Below are 26,757 nucleotides of genomic sequence, written 5' to 3'. Positions count from 1 at the left end.
GGGAGGAAAATGCTTCCTTTGGTTTGTGTACTGTGTATAGTATGTCATCAATTGCATTGAGGCTGCATTCCATTACAAGTCAACTGAGGTAGTGACCTCAAAGATACTGGTACCAAACTTTCGAAAGGATTCTCTGCATTGCTACAAAGCCATTGATCAAATCCACAAAAGCACCTCTACGATGGAGGTCCAGACTTTGGATCATGATAAGATTTAATATGCAAGTGCATGAAATCATCTGAAAAATATGGAATGTACAAAAGATTTTGACATGAAATTTCCCTTAAGACACAGTTTGTGCTGAAAATTAACTATGATGGTAAGCAATAATATCTCAAGAGGAAATACAGAATTATTTTAAGTATCTCCCCGTGTTGGCCTGTTGTTCACCCACCAGATGGAAATAATAGTGTAATAATAATAATTGAAATATGTTTCAAATTTCAATAGTTGAGACATTCTACTTTAGCCAAGCTGGCTGCATACCCAAATTTAAGTGAACTTCCAGAGAAAGAAACTTAAGTTTGCTGAATTGGGACTTTAATAAATTTCAAAGTCCAATTGTTTATGCATGACACCAATGAAAAACAGTAAATAATTTAATGATAATCTAAATGTGAAAAATAATGAGATAAATTAAACTTTTGTAACAATTAGGACATTTCATTTTTAAAAAACCATTATAATATACTATCCAAGTGAGCATTGTCACATTAGGCTATAGTATCCTTATTTCTTAACTTTAGTACCTCTATTTTAATATTTTTCCAATATTTTTCTTACCCAAATATCTCAAGTGTATATTTATTTATATGATTAATTTATATTCTGCCTTTCAATTACCTGGGCAATTTGCAATTATAAGCAAAGTTTACGTTAATCAGGTAATTTGGTGGACGAATTCCAGCTGCTCTTTCAGCCTCAGTGGTTTACATAATCCAATATCTTGAATAATGGAACAGATTTCATGGACATGAAAAGATTTATGACATGAAATTCAATATTTTTGTAAGCAGTATAATCTTCTATTTCCACATAATAAGATGCTTTGGTTCAAATCAAAGAACAGATACAAATTCCATGTTGTGAAAAAAGGCCAAAAGAAAAGTTAATAAGGATTTCCACATTTTCATGGATTGGCTTGTGTGTTTCTTTCCTTTAGTTTTCTTCCTGCACAACATAAGTTGCAGCTATGGCTTCAGACGCTGAAATGGCAGCATTTGGGGAAGCTGCCTCTTTTCTTCGAAAGTCAGAAAAGGAAAGAATTGAGGCCCAAAATAAGCCCTTTGATGCCAAGAACTCAGTTTTTGTGGTGGATCCTAAGATCGCTTACATGAAAGGCAGTATCCAGAGTAGGGATGCAGGGAAAGTTACTGTCAAGACTGAAGATGGAGAGGTAAGTAAAATATGTACATTTGTTTATTTGTTTGACTGATTGTTATAGTTGCCTAACTCTTGTAAGAAAACTTCCATCAACATCCAGAAAGGAAATTATATAGTTCAGTGTTTAGTTCCTTCAAACACTTTCATTTTTGATGGGTTCATCTTGAGTTCTGGCCCACAGTGAAGGGAAAGAACTGGGTTTTCAAGATCCTAAAGCAAAGCCAGACTCTCAGGGGGAATTAAGTTCAATAGGATAGGCACTGTGATAAAAGGTCCTACTAGGTGACATTGTTTCATAGAAAGATCCCAAAGCATGGTCATTGTGCAAGATCTCATGGGTTGAACAGAGACAATAAAGTGCAATTACTATAATTTTCTTCTTTCCATTTTCTAAGTTGATATATGCAGGTCTGTTTTTTTCCCCCCTCCCTAGACTGTAACTGTGAAAGATGATCAAGTCTTTTCCAGGAATCCTCCCAAATATGACAAAATTGAGGACATGGCCATGATGACTCATCTCCACGAACCTGCTGTCCTGTATAATCTCAAAGAGCGTTATGCAGCCTGGATGATCTACGTAAGCATATTCAGTGGTGGTATTTTTCTACCAGTGACTGGTTTTAAGACCTCCTAAGAATCCTTTACATCAAATAACTTACGTTAAGTTCTCCTGTTTACTGTTAATCAATTCATTAGTAAACTTGCTCTTTAATTTCAAAGTAACTACAGGGCTTGTTTCTAAAGTATGTATTCTTTTCCTGATGTTTCAAGGAAACAGATGTTATATATTTATATATTTGGTTATGTTATAGATTTTTACATAAATATTTGATTGAAGACACTTTTGGAAGAAATTTTCAATGAAAGATAAAGTAAATAGAATTCTGTTTTATTTTTTGCAGACTTACTCAGGTCTCTTCTGTGTCACTGTTAATCCCTACAAGTGGCTTCCAGTGTATAATCCAGAAGTGGTAAATGCCTACAGAGGCAAAAAGCGTCAAGAGGCCCCTCCTCATATCTTCTCCATTTCTGATAATGCATATCAGTCCATGTTAACTGGTGAGTAAATGGTTAATTAAGAAAGAAGGACAATATTTTTACCAGCCACCTCAGTGGGCTTCCTACACAATGTGGCCTTTAGGTCAGATGCTTAATGTGCTTAATCATGTGGAGTTATAGAAATTAATCATTTACTAATAGTAATAAGTTTCCTGCAGCTTAATTGCTTGCTTTATTTTTTCAGAGAAAGAAATATGAAATGTGTCATGGAAAAAAGGAAAAAGGATAATCAATATTGCATGTGTATGCCAATGAAAACAGTATAGGTCAAATTTGTCCTCTGAGACTAAGAGCAAATTCTAGATTTGGATTCAGTTTCCTGCTTTAACACTTTTTCAGTTTCTGCAACAATTCCCTCCCCCCCCCCCAAGATATGGAACCTCAATTTCTGAAGACCTTAAAGATGAAGCTGAGGCTCAATGTTTCTGCCAGGCCTCCGAACATATGCAGTCTTTATATGTCCATATAAATATATGTCCAGCATGATTGACTAAGTCAGTTAAATACCCTTGGGGTACAGACAGGCAAGATACTAACGCATGATTAATTTTAACAAAAAAATGCCATAGTATTCTGTAATTGTGAAATTACAGTAATTTTATTAATTTGTGGTTTAGTATATTTTATAATTCCAAAAGATTAATTGATTCAATCATTTGCATATAGGGCTAAATCCTGAGTATAGTATCTTGTGCATCCAAAATGTAACTGCTCCCAAGTTGTCAGTAACATTTACATATGATATTCTTTGTACATGTAAGGGGAATTATGTACAAAGAAATCCAGGGAACTGCCAATTTATAGAGAATGTTCAATAAATCCTATGGTCTATAGCATGATGGCGAACCTATAGCACACGTGCCCGAAGTGGTACATGGAGCCCTGTTCCCTGGCACGCACCATGTTGCCCGTTCCTCCTCCGGTTTTTTTGCATGCATGCACGGATGATGATCAGCTGGCCTTCATGCATGCACCAGTGCTGGAAACTGGAAGAGCTGGTCTTCCATTTCATCACGCATGCATGGGTGCCAGTCTAGCTGGGTGACTAGCTGGACGGCACGCATGCACGCACCAGAAACTGGAAGTTCATTTTCCAGCATGTGTATGCCCCCTGAACAGGTCCTCTTCCAGGTTGTGGCTCTGATGAGCGCATGCACGCTCCCTTTTTGGCACTTGGTGCTGAAAAGGTTCGCCATCACTGGTCTATAGCTTCATATTCTATTTCTCTATAAGTGCAGAGAATTGCTGTTATAGCGAAAAGGAATACTTTATAGAAATTTCCCAACTTGGCTGATTAGGAAATATTCCACCTGTTTAGTTAACTGTCATTCATGACACATTCCATTTCATAATTGTCATCACTGCACATTTATAATGTTCGACAAATAAATGTTTGGTTTTTCAGGGCTATTTCTTCTTTAAGAGGCATAGTGCTTAAGTGGACAGTTTTAATGTTGCATGAGCTCCCACTCAGTTGATGGAAGTTCACAGGGAACTATATTTTTTTAAAAAAAATCTGTAATTTTTAAAAATGTTTCTTTCCAGATCGTGAGAATCAGTCTGTCCTGATCACGTAAGTTCATTTCTTTATTAAGCTCTGTATTTGCTTTATTGGCAGAGTACTCCAAATTGTCAAATAATAATTTTTTAAAATACTTGTAGACTTCCAGAGCCTAGAACTTGATCTTGGTTACCTGCTCCTTCAAATATCTCTTTTTATACTTTTACTGTTAGACCAGTAAATATGTAATATATTTCAATAAGTAAACTTCAGAAGTTTCAAAGTGGGTGACCATGTCTAAGACCATGGGTTTTATATCCTTTTGATGTCCTTGCTTGCTTACTCCTCAGTAATGGGAGCTCACATTTCAGTTGTGGAGAGGATGAATTGCATCTTAACACTTGGTTTACCCCTTTGGTCAACAGTGGAGAATCTGGTGCTGGAAAGACTGTGAACACAAAACGTGTAATTCAGTACTTTGCAACAGTTGCAGCTGCTACTGACAAGAAAAAGGAAGAACCAGCCCAACAAGGCAAAATGCAGGTAGCTTGTCCGCCAGAAAAGAATGATTTGTGATTACATGACATTTTTTTTTGTAGGATTGATGATACAGAATCTGACAGCAATATTACTTTTCAGGGCACCCTTGAAGATCAAATCATCAGTGCCAACCCCTTACTGGAGGCTTTTGGAAATGCTAAAACTGTCAGGAACGACAATTCGTCACGTTTTGTAAGTTCCATGTTGAAATTTGGCATGATGTAGAAATGCACAGAAGATGCAGCCTTGGATTTGTGATAATTTTCCTTTTCTTCTTTAAAGGGCAAATTTATTAGAATCCATTTTGGTGCCACGGGCAAGCTGGCTTCTGCTGACATTGAGACATGTAAGAGATTGTGATTGCATGCAAGGGGTTTACATTGTAAGGGGTTTCTTCCACCCAATTCTTTTTTCCTTCTCTCCCCCTTTTTCTTTCTCACATTCTTTCTTTGCTTGCTCCTCCTTTCTTGCCAGATTTGCTGGAGAAGTCCAGAGTCACCTTCCAGCTCAAGGCTGAAAGGAGCTACCACATCTTTTATCAGATCATGTCCAACCAGAAGCCAGAGCTGATTGGTAAAAAGCATCTTTTGACTCTTCCCATGACAATATGCTAACTTTGATCCCATTGTTGCCATAAATGATTTCTGTCTTGAAGCAAGTTTTATTTATTTTTTTCATTCAGAGTTGCTCCTGATCTCTACGAACCCATATGACTTTCAGTTTGTAAGCCAAGGAGAAATCACAGTTGCCAGCATAAATGATCAAGAGGAGCTGATGGCCACAGATGTAAATGATACAAATGCCTATAAATATTTAAAAATCTATTACTGTACTCTAGGTTGAAGTAATATGAAGAACAGTTACTTATCTTCATTGCCTTGCCAGAGTGCCATTGACATCCTGGGCTTCAATGCTGAAGAAAAGACAGCCATTTACAAGCTGACGGGAGCTGTCATGCACTATGGGAACATGAAGTTCAAGCAGAAGCAGCGAGAGGAACAGGCTGAGCCAGACGGCACGGAAGGTATTTTCACAGTTGGTGATGGAATTACCTGCCCAAACCAAATCAAACAAAAATCTCTCTTGAAGTTCAGCTGTTTTAATTAGAACAGCTGAAGTTTAATGCATAAGAATGTGTTCCTAAGGCTGTGGAGGAGCTAACTTCTGAGCAGTGTATATTTGTGTTAGTCATTTAAGTGAAACATCCTTTCACATCTCTAATAACTTCATAGGAGATGATCTGATAACTTGAATGAAGATAAATAAACTTCATAGTTGCACTAAAGCCAGGTAATTTCTTCTCTAGACTGCCCCACCCACCATCTTTCTGATATTAAGATGATATTAAGATACATAGTCAATAATGAATTTGTAAATGACAGCTCCCTAGTTATGCAGAAAAAAACAGAATATGTTAATTGCTATTTTGTGCAGTTTATATATGTAATGCTTATTTTAAGAAATAAACATTGCGAATAGATCTGGATTACACCTTGTAGGAAATTAATCTGACTTGACTTCAGTACTGCAGAAATAATAAGTTAGGATTTGAAAATAATGCTTTCTTCCATTGTCCTACGCACATAAAGTAAATATTGTTTTTTATAACACACTAATATATACAGGCAATCCTTACTCACAAACTAGAATTAGGACTGATAATTTTATTACTAAGTGTTGTGGTTACAAAGTGCAAAATCATGTGACTGTGCCTGACTTAACAATGGCAGTTTATTGGCTGTTGTTGTTAAGTAAACCACTGCAGGTCACTAAGCGTGATGATACATGACTAGGACTTGTGACTTCCTGCCAGCTTCCCCATTGACTTTGCTTGTAGGAAGCTGGCTGTGAGGATCGCAAATGTTGACCATGTGACTGTGAGATGCTGTGACCATTGTAAATCCATGGTGTTTAGCAAGTTTCTTCATCATGAACACATGAACACAGGGAGGCTGCAATGGCCCCAACTTTGAGAATTGTTCACAAGTTTCCTTATTTAGCACTGTCATGCTCGCTGAACAAATGCTTGGTAAACAAGGACTATCTGTATTGTAATACCTAATTTGAAATTAAATAAGCAATAATGGATGACCAAATGTTGTCACTTAGCAATAGTTTTCATTTAACCTTAAGAAGCTAATTTATATTCAGATAAATATAGCTTTTTCTTCCTTCCTGGACACAGAAAAATTCAGCAACATCCTAAGAAAATATGGTTTAATTTTTTTGTGTATTTATTTCTTGTAAAGCATGCCATTCATTCATCCATTCATTCACCAAATTTTAAAACTGTCCATCTCTTCACAGAGCAGTCAGGAGAAAGCACAAATACATATTCAAAACATAAAAAGGTATATAAAATTTAAAAGAGGCAAACATTGTTAAACATTAATTAAAAGGTGGAGAGAGGGATTTCAGGGCATTAATCAATTCCATGACTGCATGCTTGGCCATGTTTTCATGTCTTTCTTGAAGACCAGGACACTGGGGCCTGTCTCACCTCTGAGGGGAGAGTGTTCCAGAGGGCAGGGACAACAGCAGAGAAGGCTCTCTTCCAGGATGCCACTACAGTCAGAATTCTTGAATAATATATATTTAAAGTATATGAACAATGTTTGTTTATGCATTGCTTTTCTAATATAGAAAGCATACAATTTGCTTGCAATGCAAATCTTTCCTCTTATTTTTGTGCTCAGTTGCGGACAAGGCTGCCTATCTCATGAACCTCAACTCAGCAGATTTGCTGAAAGCTCTGTGCTACCCCCGAGTCAAAGTTGGCAATGAGTTTGTCACCAAAGGCCAAACTGTCCAGCAGGTAAGTCTTTCTAAAATCAAAGGGAAAACTAAAAAATAATAATGACACTCTTTACGTGAATGTTCCATGTTGCATATGTCACCAATTTGTTCTTCTAGGTCTACAATAATGTGGGTGCTCTGGCTAAAGCTGTCTTTGAGAAGATGTTCTTGTGGATGGTCATCCGTATCAACCAACAGTTGGACACCAAACAATCTAGACAGCACTTCATAGGAGTGTTGGACATTGCTGGATTTGAGATCTTTGATGTAAGGAAATTGGCCCTTTATGGCATAGTGTTGGAGAGTAGAGATGTGATGTTTATATTGTAAAATATTTAAGCAGTTAATGAATGAAATACAGTTCAGCAATGTTCTGAATGCCAAGGCACTAAAGTAGACAAATACTTTTTCAGTTGTTGATTGGAAGGATGATTTAAATAGAAATATCTGGCACAGAGAAGAAATTGTAGAATATTTTGGCAGGAAGAGTGTGGGTCATAAATTCAAGTCAGCTGTGGCAAAGATATAGGCTTTCAAAGAACTGAAGGCAGTGATGATAGAGCATATTGAAAATAATGGTTTAACAGTGGAGAATATTATGAGCAGAACTGATTCAAGAAGGAGCTTAGATATTTGTAACATTCACATAAACCTTAAAATGTTTAAGAAAGCCTAGAGAAAGAAACGCTGGTGAAGATAATTGTTATTTTCAAAATACTTTGCATTGTGTGTTTTTAAAACAAATTCTCCCCCTTTTCTCTCCCCAGTACAACAGCTTGGAGCAGCTCTGCATCAACTTCACCAATGAGAAACTGCAACAGTTTTTCAACCATCACATGTTTGTCCTGGAGCAAGAAGAGTACAAGAAAGAAGGAATTGACTGGGAGTTCATTGACTTTGGGATGGACCTGGCTGCCTGCATTGAACTCATTGAGAAGGTCTTTTAATAATTATGTTTTTAAGCATTCAAGATTATATATGTTTTTAAAACCTGAAATGGAATACACATCTGTAAAATTAACGAATGGTTAATTTCATCTTGCTACAGTTAACAATTCCTAAATGCTGAATATGAAAAGTTTCATTTCTGTTACAATGAAGAGTATTTCTTGCAGTGATCTCTCTCTCTTGCTCTCTCCAGCCCATGGGCATTTTCTCCATCCTAGAAGAAGAGTGCATGTTCCCTAAGGCAACAGACACCTCTTTCAAGAACAAGCTCTATGACCAGCACCTTGGCAAATGCAAGAACTTTGAAAAGCCTAAGCCTGGGAAAGGTAAAGCAGAAGCTCATTTCTCCCTTGTGCACTACGCTGGCACTGTGGACTACAACATTAGCGGCTGGCTGGAAAAAAACAAGGACCCATTGAATGAAAGTGTCATTCAGCTGTACCAGAAATCATCCATGAAGACCTTGGCGTTACTCTTTGCTGATCGCCCTGCAGATGTTGGTAAGAACTTATCTAAAGAACATATCTTTCAAATCTAAATAAATAAACATGATGCTTATTTATGAGTCCTTTATGAGTCCTTTGGGAGAAGGGCGGCATATAAATCCAATAAAACAAACAAACAAACAATTCACCATGGAAATGGAAGCAAACAACCAACTTCCTTTCTGGACGTCCTAATCTACAAAAAACCCAATGGCTCCCTAAGACACACCATCTACCAGAAAAAAACACACACCAACCGCTACTTAAACGCACAATCCCATCACCACCCTGCACAGATCAACTCTGTAGCCAAGACACTCATCTCCAGAACCAAACGCCTAGCCGACAAAGACCACCTGAAAACTGAATTGCACACTCTCACAAACGTATTAATCTCCAACAGATTCCAAAGAAATACAATTACCAATCTAATCCAAAGGGAGACTTCCCCCAAAAACCAAGACACAGAAGAAGACAACGGCATCGCCCTCCTCCCTTACATCAGCAAAATTCTCCACAAACACAATATAAAGACAGCCTTCAACACTGACCAAAAAATCACCAACATCTTAAGAAACCCCAAAGTCAGCACTCCATACACTTCCACCAAGATTTATAGAAGACGGCAGCTCTGATCACACTTTAAGTCCAAAACCCAGCCTGAAGATGGCGAGTGAGACCTCGCTGAAATGTTGCCAAGACAATCTCAATCTTACACGGGAAAAGACCCGAATACAACAAGACCATATATACATACTGTATGTATTGTGTCACAACCCCTGGTATGCCCAAATATGGGAGGGAGCATACTCCTTCCCTTTTCTGGCTCACCCTAGGAGCCATCCAGGCAGAAAGCCTTTTTTTTTAATGTTGCCTTTCTTACATTTGTGTTGCATTTGTGCTGATAAATAAATAAAGGGAGACTAATATAGATTTATTTCAAGCTATTTAGCTCTCATCAGCTAGCCAGTAAGTAAGATTCCCAGTAAGGGTATGGCTAGCTGATGAGAGCTAAATAGCTTGAAATAAATCTATACTAGTCTCCATTTATTTATTTATCAGCACAAATGCAACACACGTACACACACACGCACGCACACACATTTATTTGTTTGTTTGTTTGTTTATTTATTTATTTATTTATTTATTTATATGTTATTCTTTAGATGGTGGCGGTGGCAAGAAAGCTGGAAAAAAGAAGGGGTCTTCTTTCCAGACTGTATCTGCTCTGTTTAGGGTAAGCACAATTTTATTATTTGTATAACCTGATAAAAATCTATTTTAAATAAATTTTAAAAAAATCTATTCCTGAGTTCCTTCCTCTGAAAGAATAACGCAAAGATCCAAAACTATAAAAACATGATATAGGATAGTCAATATTGCTTGATTTTGTTTCAGATTTTTCCCTTTCATTGTTCCCTCAATCACAGAGCCCCATATGATTGTTAAGATTGGACTATGAAAGAACCAGGTTCCAGATCATTGGTGAATTGGAGCTGGTCTCTAGTTTTTCAACCTAACCTACTTCATAGGGATTATTATGGTGATTACACTGAGGCAAAACTGCTATGAATGCCATGTTAAGCTGTAGGAGAAAGGTGGCCTGGAAATCTAATAGATAATTTAAAGTAGGTTCTTTAAAAAGTATTGGTAGTTATGAAATCTACTTTAAATGTCACAAATATTTCTGGTCCTACAGGAGAATTTAAACAAACTGATGAGCAATCTGAGGAGCACTCACCCTCACTTTGTGCGGTGCCTCATCCCCAATGAAACTAAAACTCCTGGTAAGAATTATATAGTTTAATTATGCACAAAGCAGCACTAGTATATTGAGTTCAATTCTATACCGTTAATACATTCCAATGTTGTTTAAGGTGCCATGGAACACGAGCTTGTCTTGCACCAACTGAGATGTAATGGTGTGCTGGAGGGCATCCGCATTTGCAGAAAGGGATTCCCTAGCAGGATCATTTATGGTGACTTCAAACAGAGGTTGGTCCGTTAAATATTAGCCGTCTTCCATTTTGTGCCTCACATATTTGTAACTCTAACTCTCATAATTCTTGAAGCTAGAATTTTTAAATGTCTTTAGAAACATAAACAGTGCTTCTTCCAACAGATATAGAATATTAAATGCAAGTGCTATCCCAGAGGGACAATTTATGGACAGCAAGAAGGCTTCTGAGAAACTTCTTGGATCTATTGATGTGGACCATACCCAATATAGGTTTGGTCATACCAAGGTAAAACTACTATCTGTCCCAAAAAGATTAAAAATTGGGTTTATTTGAAAAGACCACAAACGTTGCATTTGCTTCCCCCTCAAGGTGTTCTTCAAAGCTGGCCTTCTTGGTCTTCTAGAAGAAATGAGAGATGATAAGTTGGCTATGCTTATTACACGTACCCAAGCTATGTGCCGTGGCTTTCTAATGAGAACAGAGTTCAAGAAAATGATGGAAAGGAGGTAAATATTTTTTTATAATAAAGGCTCACAATGACATTAATGTAACGAGGCTATGAGCACAATGTGACAATATGTCACAAATGCATCAGTACTATCTCAAGCTGATAGTAGAATCATGCTTACATTTTTATTTGCCCTCCTTCCAGAGAATCCATCTTCACTATTCAGTACAATGTTCGTTCGTTCATGAACGTGAAGCACTGGCCTTGGATGAAATTGTACTTCAAGATCAAACCCCTGCTGAAGAGTGCGGAGTCAGAGAAGGAAATGGCCAACATGAAGGAAGAGTTTGAGAAAACAAAGGAGGATCTTGCAAAATCGGAAGCCAAGCGGAAGGAATTGGAAGAAAAAATGGTGGCCCTCATGCAGGAAAAAAATGACTTGCAGCTCCAAGTCCAATCTGTAAGAATTTTGCTGACATTAGAACTTTTTGTACTCATAACCTTATTCTGAGGTCTGTTGCAGAGGTGGGATCCTGCCAGTTCTAACCTCTTCTATAGAGGTCGTCCACACATCATCAAGATGAAGAGCGAGGGGAGGAATTCTGGGAGTTGAAGTCCACAAGTCTTAAAGCTGTCAAGTTTGAACACCCCTGGGGGTTTTTTTTCTAAAGGGTTAGGGGTGCAAGGGTCTTGTAACTTGACAGCTTGCACACTTCAAATGCCAGAGTTTCTGAGCCAACATTTTGGTTGCTAAGCAAGAGCGTTATTAAGTGAGTTTCATCACATTTTACAAGTTGGCCATGCCCACCCAGTCACATGGCTGGCAAGCCACTCCCACCCGGTCACATGGCTGGCAAGCCACTCCCACAAAGCAGGCCACATCTACAGAAGAGGTTCTAAAAAAATTTGAAACCCACCACTGGTCTGTTGGTACAGATTACATGTGAGACAAAACTATAGAAAATCGTGCAATGAAATTATGTTTAGCTTGTTCATTTATTTTCATACAGCATTGAGCTAATGGATTTTAAGTTATAAATGGAAACCCAGAAGAAATCACTATTTAATTTTTTTTAAAAAAATCTTTGCCTCACTCTCTTTTTTATTTTATTCTATCCATTTCTCATTGTTCTATCCAGCTTCTCAATAATGTCTCCTGCTTAATGGATATCTCTCTCCTACTCCTCCCTAGCCATACTTCAAGCCTTTTTCCCTCCAGCTTCATCATGTTCCACTTCAGTGATGTGCTGTACTTTTGCTAACCCCCACCATTCTATTTTATGAATTGTTTTGTTAGTAAGGGTCAAAGCAATTATAATCAGAAAATATCTGAGACCCGTACAAATATCCATATCTTATTTCTTCCTCTTGTGTTTCCAGGCATCCAGTTATTAGAGCACAAAAGATTATATGGGGTACATTTAGAAAACTGCAAAAAGTGCAGAGAACTGAATCTACCCTTTGTTTTAAGTGTCCTAGATATGTCTAAGATTGTAGCCTGTTTATTATGTTTGTGCAGGAGATGAAAATCTGAACTTTCACCCCACAATGATTTCGCCAGGAGAATTGATCTCAGAAAGAAAATGGGAATCAGGAAGATAGTTTTTTTAATAAGGGATTCCAGGCTATAAGCACTATAAAACCCAAAGAGAGATGAAAATAGCTCAAGAGTGTACTTTTAGGTTATCCATTATAAAACTCATAAAAGTACAAGGTTTTCATTTAAAAAAAAGAAAGAAATGTGTACAGGTAGTCCTCAACTTACAACCACAATTGAACACAACATTTCTGTTGCTAAATGAGTTTGCCCCGGTGTATGACTTTTCCTGCCACAATTGTTAAGTGAATCATTGCAGTTGTTAAGTTAGTGACATGGTTGTTAAGTGAATCTGGTTTCCCCATTGACTTTCCTTGTCAGAAGGCTGCAAAAGGGTATCATGTGACCCTGGAACATTGCAACCGTCATAAATGAGTCAGGTTCCAAGCATTTGAATTTTGATAATGAGATTGCAGGAAGGCTGCACCAGTCATAAGTGGGAAAATGGTCATAAGTCAGGTTTTTCATTGCTTTTGTAACTTCAAATGGTCACCAAATGAACTGTTGTAAGTCAAGAACTATCTGTATTCGCTTATGCTAGCCTTAGGTACAGGGGATATTCCTTGTCAGTAGGAACATATATGACATGATCTGGAACTGTTCCTTTGATCATTAAGGAAATAAGAAGATAAAATATTTTTACTAATCCTTTTTCTTTTGCTACTTACAGGAATCTGATGGCTTGGCGGATGCTGAGGAGAGATGTGACCAGCTAATCAAAACCAAAATCCAACTGGAATCTAAAATTAAGGAGCTGACTGAGCGAGCTGAAGATGAAGAAGAAATGAATGCTGAATTGACAGCCAAGAAGAGGAAACTGGAGGACGAATGCTCAGAACTGAAGAAAGACATTGATGATCTTGAGCTGACTCTGGCCAAGGTTGAAAAGGAGAAGCATGCTACAGAAAACAAGGTACTACTCAAACATATATCAGAATTAAATTGCTACCCACTATTGCCATTTCAGAATACATAGAGCATTTTAACCCTATCTCTTCAATTATTAAAGGTGAAAAACCTTACTGAAGAGATGGCAGTCTTGGACGAGACCATTGCCAAACTGACCAAGGAGAAGAAAGCCCTGCAAGAGGCCCATCAACAGACCTTGGATGATCTGCAGGCAGAGGAGGACAAAGTGAACACTCTGACCAAAGCGAAGACCAAGCTGGAACAGCAAGTGGATGATGTAAGTATGCTACCATCTCCAGAGAAGAATTGGTCTGAGGTGGATGTACTGCTATGATGACACAATCTTCTTGATCTCTTTGTCTTCAGCTTGAAGGGTCTCTGGAGCAAGAAAAGAAACTTCGCATGGACCTTGAAAGAGCGAAGAGGAAGCTAGAAGGGGATTTGAAACTAGCTCAGGAAACTACGATGGATTTGGAAAATGATAAGCAGCAGCTGGATGAAAAGCTGAAGAAGTAAGTAGTAATGTCTATTATGACGGACCTTTGTGTGCTAAGTGGAGTTGTTTACATTTAGCATAATAACCATTATGTTTTGTTATGAAAAGGAAAGACTTTGAAATCAGCCAACTGCAGAGCAAGATTGAAGATGAGCAGGCCATGGGCTCCCAGCTTCAGAAGAAAATCAAAGAGCTGCAGGTTTGTCATGCAATGGTTCCTTTATGAATGGAGAATTAAGCTATCTGGAAGCCAGTTTCAGGGTTCATGGTTGCCTCTATTTCTCTAGGCTCGTATTGAGGAATTGGAAGAGGAGATTGAGGCAGAACGGGCATCTCGCGCCAAAGCAGAGAAACAGCGGGCTGATCTCTCCAGGGAACTTGAGGAGATCAGTGAGCGTCTGGAGGAAGCTGGTGGGGCAACTGCAGCTCAGATTGAGATGAACAAGAAACGTGAGGCAGAATTTCAGAAAATGCGCCGGGACCTTGAAGAGGCCACCTTGCAGCATGAAGCCACGGGTGCTGCCCTCCGCAAGAAGCACGCAGATAGTGCAGCTGAATATGCAGAACAAATTGATAACTTACAGCGAGTGAAGCAGAAGCTGGAGAAGGAGAAGAGTGAACTGAAGATGGAGATTGATGATCTTGCAAGCAACATGGAATCTGTCTCTAAAACCAAGGTATATGTATCTTCCTGCACGGGAGATAATTGTAAGAACTACTGCATCCTCTTGGAAGTGTGGCATGCTTTACTAATTAGTAAAGTTGTTCAATTATTATCTTCATCAGATCAGGTAGTTTTTTGGGCAATTTCACCTAGGAATAGCTGAATTAGTCTGTTTTGATGGTAATGATCAGTTATGAGTCTGCTCTAATTTATAACTTACTAACATTATAATTATAATTTCTATACTATCAACTTCTAAAGATTCCTGATGGTTTTCAGAATTATAGCATATAATGCAGTGATGGCTAACCTTTTTGTTCTCGCATGCCAAGTGTACATGTGCACAACAGCACATGCAAGCGTACCCACACCCATAATACAGTGCATGCCCCCCTCCCACACACCCTGCCCCCGCGCCCTATTTTGGGCCTAGCAGGCCTCCCTGAAGCCTCCTGGAACCAAAAATGGGGTGTGATGGGACCACACCTCCGCACATACCTATGCTGTTACAGGAGTTTTGTCAGCCTTGTATGTAGCTTTAATCCTCTCTAGCATTGTAACATCTCCATTGTTCAGTGATGCATTTCCTGCCTCTCTAGGATTTACCTCTATCTGCTCCTGTGAGGTACTTCCTGTTCCTGTTGGATGTATATTGGATGTATATTGATGGCATATATAGTGCTTTGCTTTGCAGAGGTCCGAAAATCAGCTGGCTGGCAGCGCATGCTTGGTGGAGCTCAGCTGGGGCTCACATGCCGGCTGAGAGACCTCCGCATGCCACTTGTGTCACGTGTGCCATTGGTTCGCCATGTTAGCGTTCTAAATACCATGTATGAAATAAATCATTGTCCAAGGCAGAATCTTCCTTAAAGTTCCCATTTATTCATAACAGGCATGTTAGCACGGCTATGGAATTCCAACTCTGATTTACATCCTGGAATTCCACCCAGTTGAAAGTTCATGATCTATCCCCACACCCACAAATCCATCACATGTTCAATCATCCTCTTCCACGCTGGCATCTACACCCCTCTGCTTCCGGTCAGGTGTCGAGGTGCGGAGACAAAAGATGACCTTGAGCTTCTATAAAAGAATGACAACATACATTCCACAATCCTACTCCTTTCTATTCCCCCCTCCCAACTACTACACTAATGAAACAGCATAGAAAATTATAAGAAAGTGTGGCAGGCCAAAGATCCTAAAAAGAACATAACTACAGGTCTGACACGCCATCATGGATATAAAGCATCTCTCACATTTGTAAAACCCATATAACAATTCCTCAAGTGTCGAAGAAAGATCTGTCTTTAGATCCCTCTGGGAAATTGTCAGGAAGGCCTTTGTCCAAATCTCTACCTGTAGAGTATTGCATAACATAAGGGCATATACCGAGAAGCAACATGCTCATGCTTCTCCATACTGACTTCATTCAAGGATGTCACTCTTAAAGTCATCATTCTGGCTCAATGCCCATTATATTTCATGCAGAATAGGCATTCCTTCAGAAATGTAGATGCCAAGTCATAACAAGCTTTTTGTGTTACCACTCACACTTTGAATTGTACTTGAAAGCCAATGCACTGTTTTTAAAACAGGTGCTACTATATGCGGTATATGCAGGTCTCACCCAATATGAATTGCTATATTATATGCCACCTGCGTAATGCAGTTCCATGTTACCTTCCAGATTTTCAAAGTTCTCATTTAGTAGTTTGCAGAAGAGTTCAATATATTTCTATTTGCTGATTTTAGTCAACTCTTGAGAAATTATCCCGGTCCTTGGAAGATCAGCTGAGTGAAATTAAAGCAAAGGCAGAAGAGCAGCAGCGTACAATTAATGACCTTTCTGCCCAGAAAGCTCGCTTGCAGACAGAAGCAGGTAAGAAGAAATGCTGAAGTATTTTAGGAATGGTTTATTCTACACTAATAGTATTTAAGTTTGCAGGTAAAGTAAGCTCAGAAGAGCCAAAAAGAGCCATTCTGTTTGATACCATGCATTTTATTATTATGGACGCTATTACTTATTAGTAGTTGTAGTAATATATTTTAACACTATTGTAAACAGTGATAATTTTGTCTACTGCTGGTCTGTGACCATAAATAAAGTTGTTTATGATTATGATTATTCTCAGCAGATGCTAACATCCAAGGAATACAACATTGGCTAGTGAAATTCAAAATATAAAACAACAGATGTGTTTGTCACCTGTGATTTGGCTGGGAAATATTTTTACGTTGCTGCTGAAAAAAAATTGACTTTGCTAAATTAAGTACTGTAGACCACAAAATAGTTACTCCTATATGAAAATGATCCTGGTTTTCTTTGTTGCTGCAAGTTATGTTTCACAACCCCATCTTTAATAAGGCATGCAAATTTTACTAACATCAGAGGTATCACAGAATTTATCTGGGAAATATGACAGGTCCCCTCCCAAATTTGTATTTTAGGTGACAAGTGTTGTAAGATATTAGAAACAACCTAAAACATAACTAATATAAAAATGCCATGTATCTCAGCTTTAAAATTTTCCAGTTGCTGCTATTCATCAGTACTTTCTTCAACAATTATGGTAGTTCAGTCACGTCAGCCTCCTGTCTTCTGTTTTCTGCTTCTCAGGTGAACTTTCTCGCCAAGTGGAAGAAAAAGACTCTCTGATTTCCCAATTCTCAAGAGGCAAGCAAGGCTTCACCCAGCAGATTGAAGAATTGAAGAGGCAACTTGAAGAGGAGATAAAGGTATGTATTAAGTGAAGAGACATAGGTGAAAAATATGACTGTATTTTTGGAGTATAAGACGCACCTTTTCTTCCCTAAAAGAGCATGAAAATGTTGGTGCGCCTTATACACTGAATACAGCCATTTTTTGGCCTCCCAAAGCCCCACCCCTGCATCCCATTTTTGGCAAAAAAATGGGCCATTTTTCACAAAAACAGAGGCTTTTTTGCCTTCCCTCAGCCCCCAGCAACACTCTGCAGGCTTCAGAAGGGTTGGGGCAAGGCAAAAATGCCTCATTTTTTTCAAAAAATGGGGGACAAAATGGGCCGTTTTTTTGTAAAAACAGCGGGTTTTTTGCCTTATTCCAGCCCTGCTGAAGCCTGCAGAGTGCTGCTGGGGGCTAAGGGAAGGCAAAAACTTTTTTTCTTACTTATCTCTTTGAAATCCTGGTGCGTCTTATAAACAGGTGCATCTTATAATTCAAAAAATACGGATACCTGTATCCTTCAGCAACTTCCTGGTTAATGATGCTTAAAAGTGTTTTTCTCTTTCTCTGTTCCAAAGCAGAATTGCTAGTAATATGTGCCACCCCCATATTTTGAAAAAGTGAAAGATTTACCTTCTAAAGGCCAAAATGCAAACCTGAAAGAAAAAGTAACACAAGTGGGAGCTGTTAATAATGCCACGATTGCATTTGGGAAAAGCATTTAATATATCTTCATTTCTCTAGGCTAAAAATGCACTGGCTCATGGATTGCAATCAGCTCGTCACGATTGTGATTTACTTCGGGAACAATTTGAGGAAGAGCAGGAAGCCAAAGCTGAGCTACAGCGTGCCATGTCGAAAGCCAACACCGAGGTTGCCCAATGGAGAACCAAATATGAAACTGACGCAATTCAGCGCACTGAGGAGTTAGAGGAGGCCAAGTACGTGGGACTTGAAATAGTTTTGTAGTAAAAATAAATTACAAGGACAAATGTGGTATAATTACCATAAGAGAAAGCAATTTTAGCCATATCTCTGAGAGTGGATTACATTGTAGGGCTATTATAAGCTATTTTCTCTCTACATAGAAGTCTCCGCTTGCAGCAAAAAGAAAGCAACAAGAAGTGACAGTCCAGTAATTTTGCAGTTATTCTCTTAGCTTAAATTGCAACAGTTCAAGAAAAATAATGGCTAATACTGCAGGATTGTTGTAAACTATTCCAAATCTTGCAAAATAACTAATCCAGAATAATGTTTTTTATGGAAATAAATTATTTGTAGTTTATCTCCTTTCCCATTTTCTTCAAGCATTGCATTTAAATGACAAAAAGTGTATCTGCCTAGAGTGAGCAAATCTCTGTAAAACATTTTATGCAATAATTATATGACCTTTTGTAAATTAAAATAGTAATTCATTGCAACAGCCCATATAAATATAATTCACTTTTTGAAAATTTAATAAGTTCAAATCCAAGTTTTATGCTGATTATCCATTTGGAGTGAAATGTCTTTAGTTTGAATTTATTCCTATAATTAAAGTTTAAACAGCATATTATTTGGTATTTGAATCTGATGAGGGATTTGTATGAGGATTCATGAGACATCATATGAAAACATGGAAGTATAAATGATAATCACAATTATTATCTTATATCACATTAAAACAAGACATTTCATGAAAACAGCTCAAATATTCCAAAATTTGCTATCAATCATTGGGAATTCAAATGTTGCATATCTGCACAAAATACTTAAATCTGAAATAATGTTAACAAGAAGACAATATAAAAAATAAAAAATAATTTTAATTATTTAAACTATTTTAGAGTTTCCCATTCTCCAATAACTATTCTAATTTTCAAGTTTTTCAATCTGTCCTGCATGACAAATTAGTGCTTCATGAGATCCTTTGCATAATCCAGAAATGATTTACATAACTCTTAAAAAGCCTGAAAATGAAATAGTTTCCATGCCAATAACAGAGAAGTTGGTCATTCATTGCTTCAGGAAAAAGCTTGCTCAGCGTCTGCAGGAAGCTGAGGAACATGTAGAAGCTGTGAATTCCAAATGTGCTTCCTTGGAGAAGACCAAGCAGAGGTTGCAGAATGAAGTAGAGGACCTGATGATTGACGTGGAAAGGTCCAATGCAGCTTGTGCAGCTCTCGATAAGAAGCAGAAGAATTTTGATAAGGTATGATTTAAAAAGAACACTTTGCACAAGATGTTGGGACAATCAAATTTATTATCTTATTTCTTTATCAAAATTGTATGGCGCTGATGACTCATTGATCCTTTATAGATTCTGGCAGACTGGAAGCAGAAATTTGAGGAAGCTCAATCTGAACTGGAAGCTTCCCAGAAGGAATCTCGGTCTCTGAGCACAGAGCTCTTCAAGATGAAGAACGCATATGAGGAATCTTTGGATCACCTGGAAACTCTGAAGCGTGAAAACAAGAACCTTCAGCGTAAGTCTATAAGCTTCAGTGCAAGTCTATAAGCTTCTTACTATAAGCTCCCATTTAGGACGCTAAAGATACAAAAGTGAGAAAAATTGATTATGTAATGGTTCTACCACCTTCTATGGAGCAACAAGTAACAAGCACAATAAGATAATCCCATATAGGCATTCTCCTCATGATTAGGATATACATATGTAGAAGTGTTGTCTGCTCATGCCGTATTAACTTATCAGTTCCAAATGGATGAGTTTGAAAGAGCCAAGGAAATATTATTTTCCCAAACATACAGCCTGAAACTGTTAGTAAATGGTACTCATTTTCACATACACACCCCCTTTATTTTGTGTGAAATCAACAGAGGAGATATCTGACCTAACGGAACAGATTGCTGAGGGGGGAAAAGCCATTCACGAACTGGAGAAAGTGAAGAAGCAGATTGAACAGGAGAAATGTGAACTCCAGGCCTCCCTGGAGGAAGCCGAGGTAATTGTTTTATTGTCAACCCATAAACATTTCTTTTGAATCTTGGCTCCAGGTTCATAAATTAATTAGGGCATTTTTAAACCTGACAGTTATTATGTTTAAAGAAAACAAAAGCTCAAATTTTTAAAATGCATTTTAAAGCACTCTAAAATATGTTTTAGAAAACCAGTTGACAAGTGTGAACAATGCTGTTATTTAGATGACTTTAATAACAGCTGATATACTTGATTTCCTTAAGGCTTCTCTGGAACATGAAGAAGGCAAACTCCTGCGTGTCCAAATGGAGCTTAACCAGGTGAAATCTGACATTGACAGAAGAATTGCAGAGAAAGATGAAGAAATTGATCAAATGAAGAGGAATCACGTGAGGGTGGTAGAGTCCATGCAGAGCACATTGGATGCTGAGATTAGGAGCAGGAATGATGCCCTGCGGCTTAAGAAAAAGATGGAGGGAGATCTGAATGAGATGGAGATCCAACTGAGCCATGCCAACCGTCAAGGTGCTGAAGCACTAAAGAACCTCAGGAACACACAAGGATTGCTCAAGGCAGGTTCTAGGCAGATTCAAGAAAGCATCAGTAAATCACTACAATTGTTAAGATTTCAAGATTTATACCTTAAAATAATTTATTTAATAGGACACACAACTGCATTTGGATGATTCTTTGCGAGGCCAAGAAGATTTGAAGGAACAAGTATCCATGGTTGAGCGCAGAGCAAACTTGATGCAGGCCGAGATTGAGGAGCTCCGGGCAGCTCTGGAACAGACAGAGAGGGCCAGAAAAGTGGCTGAACAGGAGCTTCTGGATGCCAGTGAGCGTGTGCAGCTCCTCCACACACAAGTAAGAATCTAATTATTTGTATCCTCCTGTAATTAGTAGTTGAGAATGACAAGTCTACACAAGCATTTCTTTATTGTAAAGGGAAAAAGTGGAATATTTTGAATATTCTTCAGTTATTTTGATATTGTTGGAAGACAATAAAACTGTGCTTAAATGATATTTGCAGATCTTTACATAAAGCATTTGTAAACATAATATTGATCTTCCTTTTTCTTTTGTATTAGTTTAGATGCTATGACACTTTTGTCTTTGTTGAAACTCTGAGGGAAATATGAAAATAAGACTATATAAACAGATCTAAAATAAGGTTGCAAGCGTTATTCTTCCAATATACAGGTTTATTTTAGAGCATTATTGCCTAGGTTCTTTTTAAAATAAATTAATCATTTTATGTTTACTAGAAACTAACAGTATTTTTGCCTAAACAGAACACCAGCCTGATCAACACCAAGAAGAAACTGGAAACAGATATTTCCCAAATCCAGGGTGAAATGGAGGACACTATTCAGGAAGCTCGCAATGCTGAAGAGAAAGCCAAAAAATCCATTACTGACGTGAGTTGATTGATGCCCTTCTTTTGAAATCTGATCCTATATACTTATAGCAGGGTAGTCACTTGAACATAGTATCTTCATTAACAGGCAGCCATGATGGCAGAAGAACTTAAGAAAGAACAAGACACCAGTGCCCATCTAGAGAGAATGAAGAAGAATCTAGAACAGACTGTAAAAGATCTACAGCACCGTCTTGATGAGGCAGAACAACTGGCAATGAGGGGAGGCAAGAAGCAGCTTCAGAAATTAGAGCAAAGAGTATGTATCTATGTCTGTATATGTTTATAGACACTTGTATGTAAGGTTATATGTAATAGGGCATAGATGATGACTAATTTTCAACCTGTTTCCCTTAGGTACGTGAACTTGAAGCTGAAGTTGAGAATGAGCAGAAGCGTGGTGTTGAGGCAATTAAGGGTGTACGCAAATATGAGAGACGAGTGAAGGAACTATCCTACCAGGTAACTGTGATAAGCATGGAGTGAAGTTATTTATCAACCAGCCAAACCACTTTTATCAATCAATAATTATTTATCAACCAAAGAGAAAAGAGAACTGGCTTTTTTTTTTCATTTGCATATGTTTATTTATGATCTTATCTTTCCAAAACCTGAACATAATTTTAGCTGGAAATTTTTAAATCCCTGAATATTTTGATATATATAAAACTTAATTCACCCCTTTATCTCTTTCTATCCCCATTTACAATATAATATTGCTAGTTCTTGACTTACAACAGTTCATTTAGTGACTGTTCGAAGCTACAACGGCACTGAAAAAAGTGACATGACTGTTTTTCACTTATGACCATGGCAATTGTGACCGTTACATGTGATCAAATTTCAGACTCTTGGTAACTGACTCATATTTATGATTGTTGCAGTGTTCCAGGTCATGTGACCATCTTCTGGCAAACAAAGTTAGTGGGAAAGTCAGAATCATTTAACAACTGTTAACTTAGCAATAATGATTCACTTAACTGTGATAGGAAAGGTTGCAAAATTCACTTAAGAAATGTCTCACTTAACAACAAAAATTTTGGGCTCAATTGTAGCCATATGTTGAGATTCGTAAAGACGCTAAATAGTAACTCCTTTTCCATCATATTGATGTCTACCTGATTGGTAATGTTGCTTGGCCCAAGGTCACCTAGCTGGCTTCATAACTAAAGCAGGACTAGAGGTCCTGGTTTCCCAGTTTCTAACTGGGTACCTTAAACATGACACCAGACAGACAGACAGATGAAGGTATAGAGGTATAGAGATATAGAGATATACTGTGTTTCCCCCAAAATAAGATCTCCCCAGATAATAAGCCCAATTGGGCTTTTGAGCGCAGGTGGTAAAATAAGCCCTTCCCCCGAAAATAACCCCTCCCCAAAAATATTGTAACACAGCAGCAGCCTTCAGGTGACCATGCTCACCATCTTCTGCACCTCAAAAATAATAAGACTTCCCCGACAATAAGGCCAACTCCTTATTTCGGGGGTCAAAAGAAAATTAAACCCTGTCTTATTTTCAGGGTAACATGGTAGATATGGAAAATCATTTAAAGGGATCCAAATGATAGAAACTCATTTCTTGTCATAACTTTGTTTAGTCTGAGGAAGACAGGAAGAATGTTCTGAGGCTCCAGGATCTGGTGGACAAGCTGCAAATGAAAGTGAAAGCATATAAGAGACAATATGAAGAAGCTGTAAGTAATGCGTTTGCAATGGAGCAATAATTATATTTCAAATGAATTAGAGTGGTTTTGGGATCTCCGGATCCTCTGGATCTGGGATTTTATCATCTTTGGTACTGGATAGAGTGGCAGTGCCCCAGGCAGAGCCAGTACATAATCTTGGACTCTTTGTAGACTCACAACTCCTGCTGAAGTAAAAAGGTGGCAATTGTGGCCTAGAGGCCCTTTTCACAGCTTTGTGTGGTATATCAGTTGTGTCCCTTCCTGGACCACAAGGCTCTACTCTTGCAGTTACCTATGCCCTGGTCATCTCTAGAATAGATTACTGTAATGCACTCAACATGGGGCTGTGCTTGAGTAGTATCCCAGACGTTTCCACTGAGCAAAATGTAGCTGGACAGACAGCTATGTGCACCCCTAGGATAGTGCTCATTACACCTCTGTTCCATGAGCTACATTGGCTGTCAGTCTGCTTCCAAGTACAATTCAAAGTGCAGGTTCTACTTTTAAAACCGTACTTGGTACGGGACTTGGTTATTGAGGGGCTGTCAGGTCTAAGCCCAAATATGACCCAGTGAGATCCAACTGAGTTGAGTTCTTTATTTGCTTACACCTAATAGATAGAAACCTGCCAGACTAAAGCTATAACCTTCTAACCTAATAGATGTACCCTGGGATATTGTAAGGTTTGGCTATTCTAAACCTTTTCCTCCCTCCGCATCCAGTTAAGGACTGTGCAGTCGGGCCCTCTCTTTGGAATGTGCTGCCTCCTCCCTGAGAAGCTGTGGTGCTATTGCTGACATTCTCCACCCCTCCTTCTTCAGCTGCACATTCCATCACAGGGACTACCTCTTCCAGGTGTTGCTTAGGTCAACCAGGAGAGATCTACTATGGGTCTTGTCTACTAAGGAATTCCATCTGGCAGGACCCAGACTGGTGCCTTTCAATTATGCTCCCCCCCCCCTGCCCTCAGGAACATCATTGTATTCTTAGATGATGTTAGCCCCATCCCTGTTAGCCTTTCAGAAGGCTCTGAAAAAGCAGCTTTTCCAGAGTTTTTCCCTTTGGGATCTCAAGATGAGTCAGCAAAGTGGCTCTATGACATCAAGTAACCATTGTTCTCTCACAGTGTTGAGTTTTTATTTTTCTTGTTTTACTTATATTTGAAAATGTCATTAAATAATCATTATGTTTGCGTGTTGCTCAGCACATTTCGTGAGATGTGCAGCTATATAAATCTGTGAAATAAATGCTAATCAGGATTATTTGACTACAATATATGCCATTTTTTTAAAAAAACCATCTGCGCAGAATATACCTTAAAACTTTTGTAAATACTTTATAGAAATAAACAGAGACTTGATTCAGTTGATTCAAAAATAATTGTTATACTAAATGTTCCCAATTTGTAAAAGGCAAGCTGAACTTTTCATTTAGCTAAAATTGCACAACGGAGACTCCATTCTCCATCGAGTCTATTACCTTTTTGCATGACATATATACCTTATAACTAGACTATTTTTTTAACCATACCTTTTTCATTCTCAGGAGGAGCAATCCAATGTTAATCTCAGCAAATTCCGCAAAATTCAGCATGAGCTGGAAGAAGCTGAAGAAAGGGCTGATATTGCAGAATCGCAAGTGAACAAACTGAGAGTGAAGTCTCGAGAAGTTGGAAAACAGACACCAGGGGAAGAATAAACTTGTCTGCTCCAAGGTGACTGAAGAAATGCACAAAATGTGAATCTCTTATTCACTCAGATTTGTAATTATTGTGTTCTGTCTTTGGTGTCTAGAAAATAAAGATGATAGAAATGTTCGCATACATAAAGATGATGTGATCTTATTGTGGGTTTTGTTCTCCCATATGAAATCTGAAGCTTTTCCTTGGAGAGATAACACTATCTGAATATGATAAACATTTATGAATACTGTGCAGGAATCACTTGCCATGGGCCATGCTATGGTTGATGTAAGTTGAAGTTAAAAATACAGAGAAGACACCAGTTTGAATGCCATGCTATGATTTCATTTGTACATAATTATTTTTAGATAAACTATGAATCCAGCTGAATTGGAATAAAGACTAACGTAGCCAAGTATCCTTGGTTGATCAACAAATTACGATGTACATTCAAGTAATAGGACATTGGTGCCACCTGATAGTGGTCTCTAGTTTCTCGTAGTGTTTCTTTATTAATCGCATCCTTGGATGTATATTCATAAATTTGCTGATATTATTTCTACACCATCTTTCACGCAAACAGCATCTCAACCTTGCTTAAAAACTATAAAAATGAAAATGAAATAGTTTAATTATTAAATTAAAGTGATACCTTAATGAGAAGAAAATAATACCCCAAATACCACCAAAACATTTTTTTAAATCACTTAAAAACAGAAATATTTGAATTATGAGATTAAAGCAATACTTAAAACAATGAAAAGCAAATATGAGAAACCACTAAATGAAACACTGCATGAAAGATAAATGTTCAAAGATGGAGGACATATAGATTTATTTCAGTAAAGGTTAATGAAATGGTAGTCATTGCCTAGAAGGTTCTTCCCTTTTTTGCCAGCCAATCAGCTAGGCTTCTTCTGGTTAATATACAATAAATGAGAAAGAGAATTCCATAAGAAAACATGTGACACCGCTTGCAGCAAAACAATGGTAACACCACAGAGATTTTACCTATAAACCACAATCAGATGCAATGCGTCTGTTTGTCCAACACTCTCCTTCACAAGACTCTTGAAGGATGTGATCAGTGTTGGGTTTCTACCAGCTCAGACCAGTTCGGCCGAACCAGTAGCGGTTTGGTGGCCTGGGTTGCTGGAACTGGCAGCGACCCAGGCCTGCCACGCCCCTGAACCAGTTCTCCATAGGTGCCGCCATCTTGTTTTTTTCCTTCTACGCAGAGCCATTTTTATTGCATTGTGCATGTGCATGCAGTGCACATCAAGCGCACGCATGCAGGGCAGCGCAACCATGACCGAATCGGCAGCAGCAACTGCCGGAACCGACCCCTGGGTGTAATGAATATAGTGGATAGTCTTGAAGAACAAAGGTAAGGTCTATGGCCAAGGCAACAGTCAAACAAATGAGGCATGAGCCCAGGTCAAGAAAATGGTTTATGAAAATGCCTCATACAGCCTTCCATTTCACACGAGAATAAGGAAGGAAGGAAGGAAGGAAGGAAGGAAGGGAAGCACATTGAGGCTTGCAAGTCTGTGTTCTAATA

General features: G+C 38.2%; 2 protein-coding genes across 2 annotated transcripts in view; one reads left to right on the top strand and one right to left on the bottom strand.

Annotated features, from left to right (window-relative positions):
- LOC309382444 (uncharacterized protein) overlaps positions 1–26,757 on the bottom strand; it is a 348,957-nt gene that overhangs the window by 226,840 nt on the left and 95,360 nt on the right. The gene's annotated exons all lie outside the window — the stretch shown is intronic.
- On the top strand, positions 1,193–25,228 carry LOC309384679 (myosin-1B; the record flags this gene model as incomplete). The annotated part of the gene is made up of 38 exons (XM_081938413.1): positions 1,193–1,396; positions 1,817–1,960; positions 2,286–2,442; positions 3,988–4,015; positions 4,369–4,486; positions 4,583–4,675; positions 4,766–4,829; positions 4,958–5,056; positions 5,166–5,269; positions 5,369–5,507; positions 7,180–7,298; positions 7,397–7,546; positions 8,047–8,217; positions 8,421–8,727; positions 9,879–9,949; positions 10,412–10,499; positions 10,590–10,707; positions 10,835–10,958; positions 11,043–11,179; positions 11,326–11,581; positions 13,389–13,631; positions 13,728–13,904; positions 13,994–14,139; positions 14,232–14,322; positions 14,411–14,800; positions 16,543–16,669; positions 17,408–17,526; positions 18,236–18,432; positions 19,499–19,682; positions 19,791–19,956; positions 20,309–20,433; positions 20,672–20,980; positions 21,072–21,275; positions 21,704–21,829; positions 21,917–22,087; positions 22,186–22,290; positions 23,429–23,524; positions 25,061–25,228. The coding sequence occupies 38 exons, from the start codon at positions 1,193–1,195 to the stop codon at positions 25,211–25,213; spliced, it is 5,820 nt and encodes a 1,939-aa protein (XP_081794539.1). The 3' UTR covers positions 25,214–25,228.

Source organism: Natrix helvetica (genome assembly GCF_964273705.1).
Source record: "Natrix helvetica genome assembly, chromosome: 1".
In the NCBI taxonomy this organism is placed as follows: domain Eukaryota; kingdom Metazoa; phylum Chordata; class Lepidosauria; order Squamata; family Natricidae; genus Natrix; species Natrix helvetica.
The sequence above is the reverse complement of the archived record's forward strand: the minus strand, read 5'-3'. Positions and strand labels throughout refer to the sequence as shown.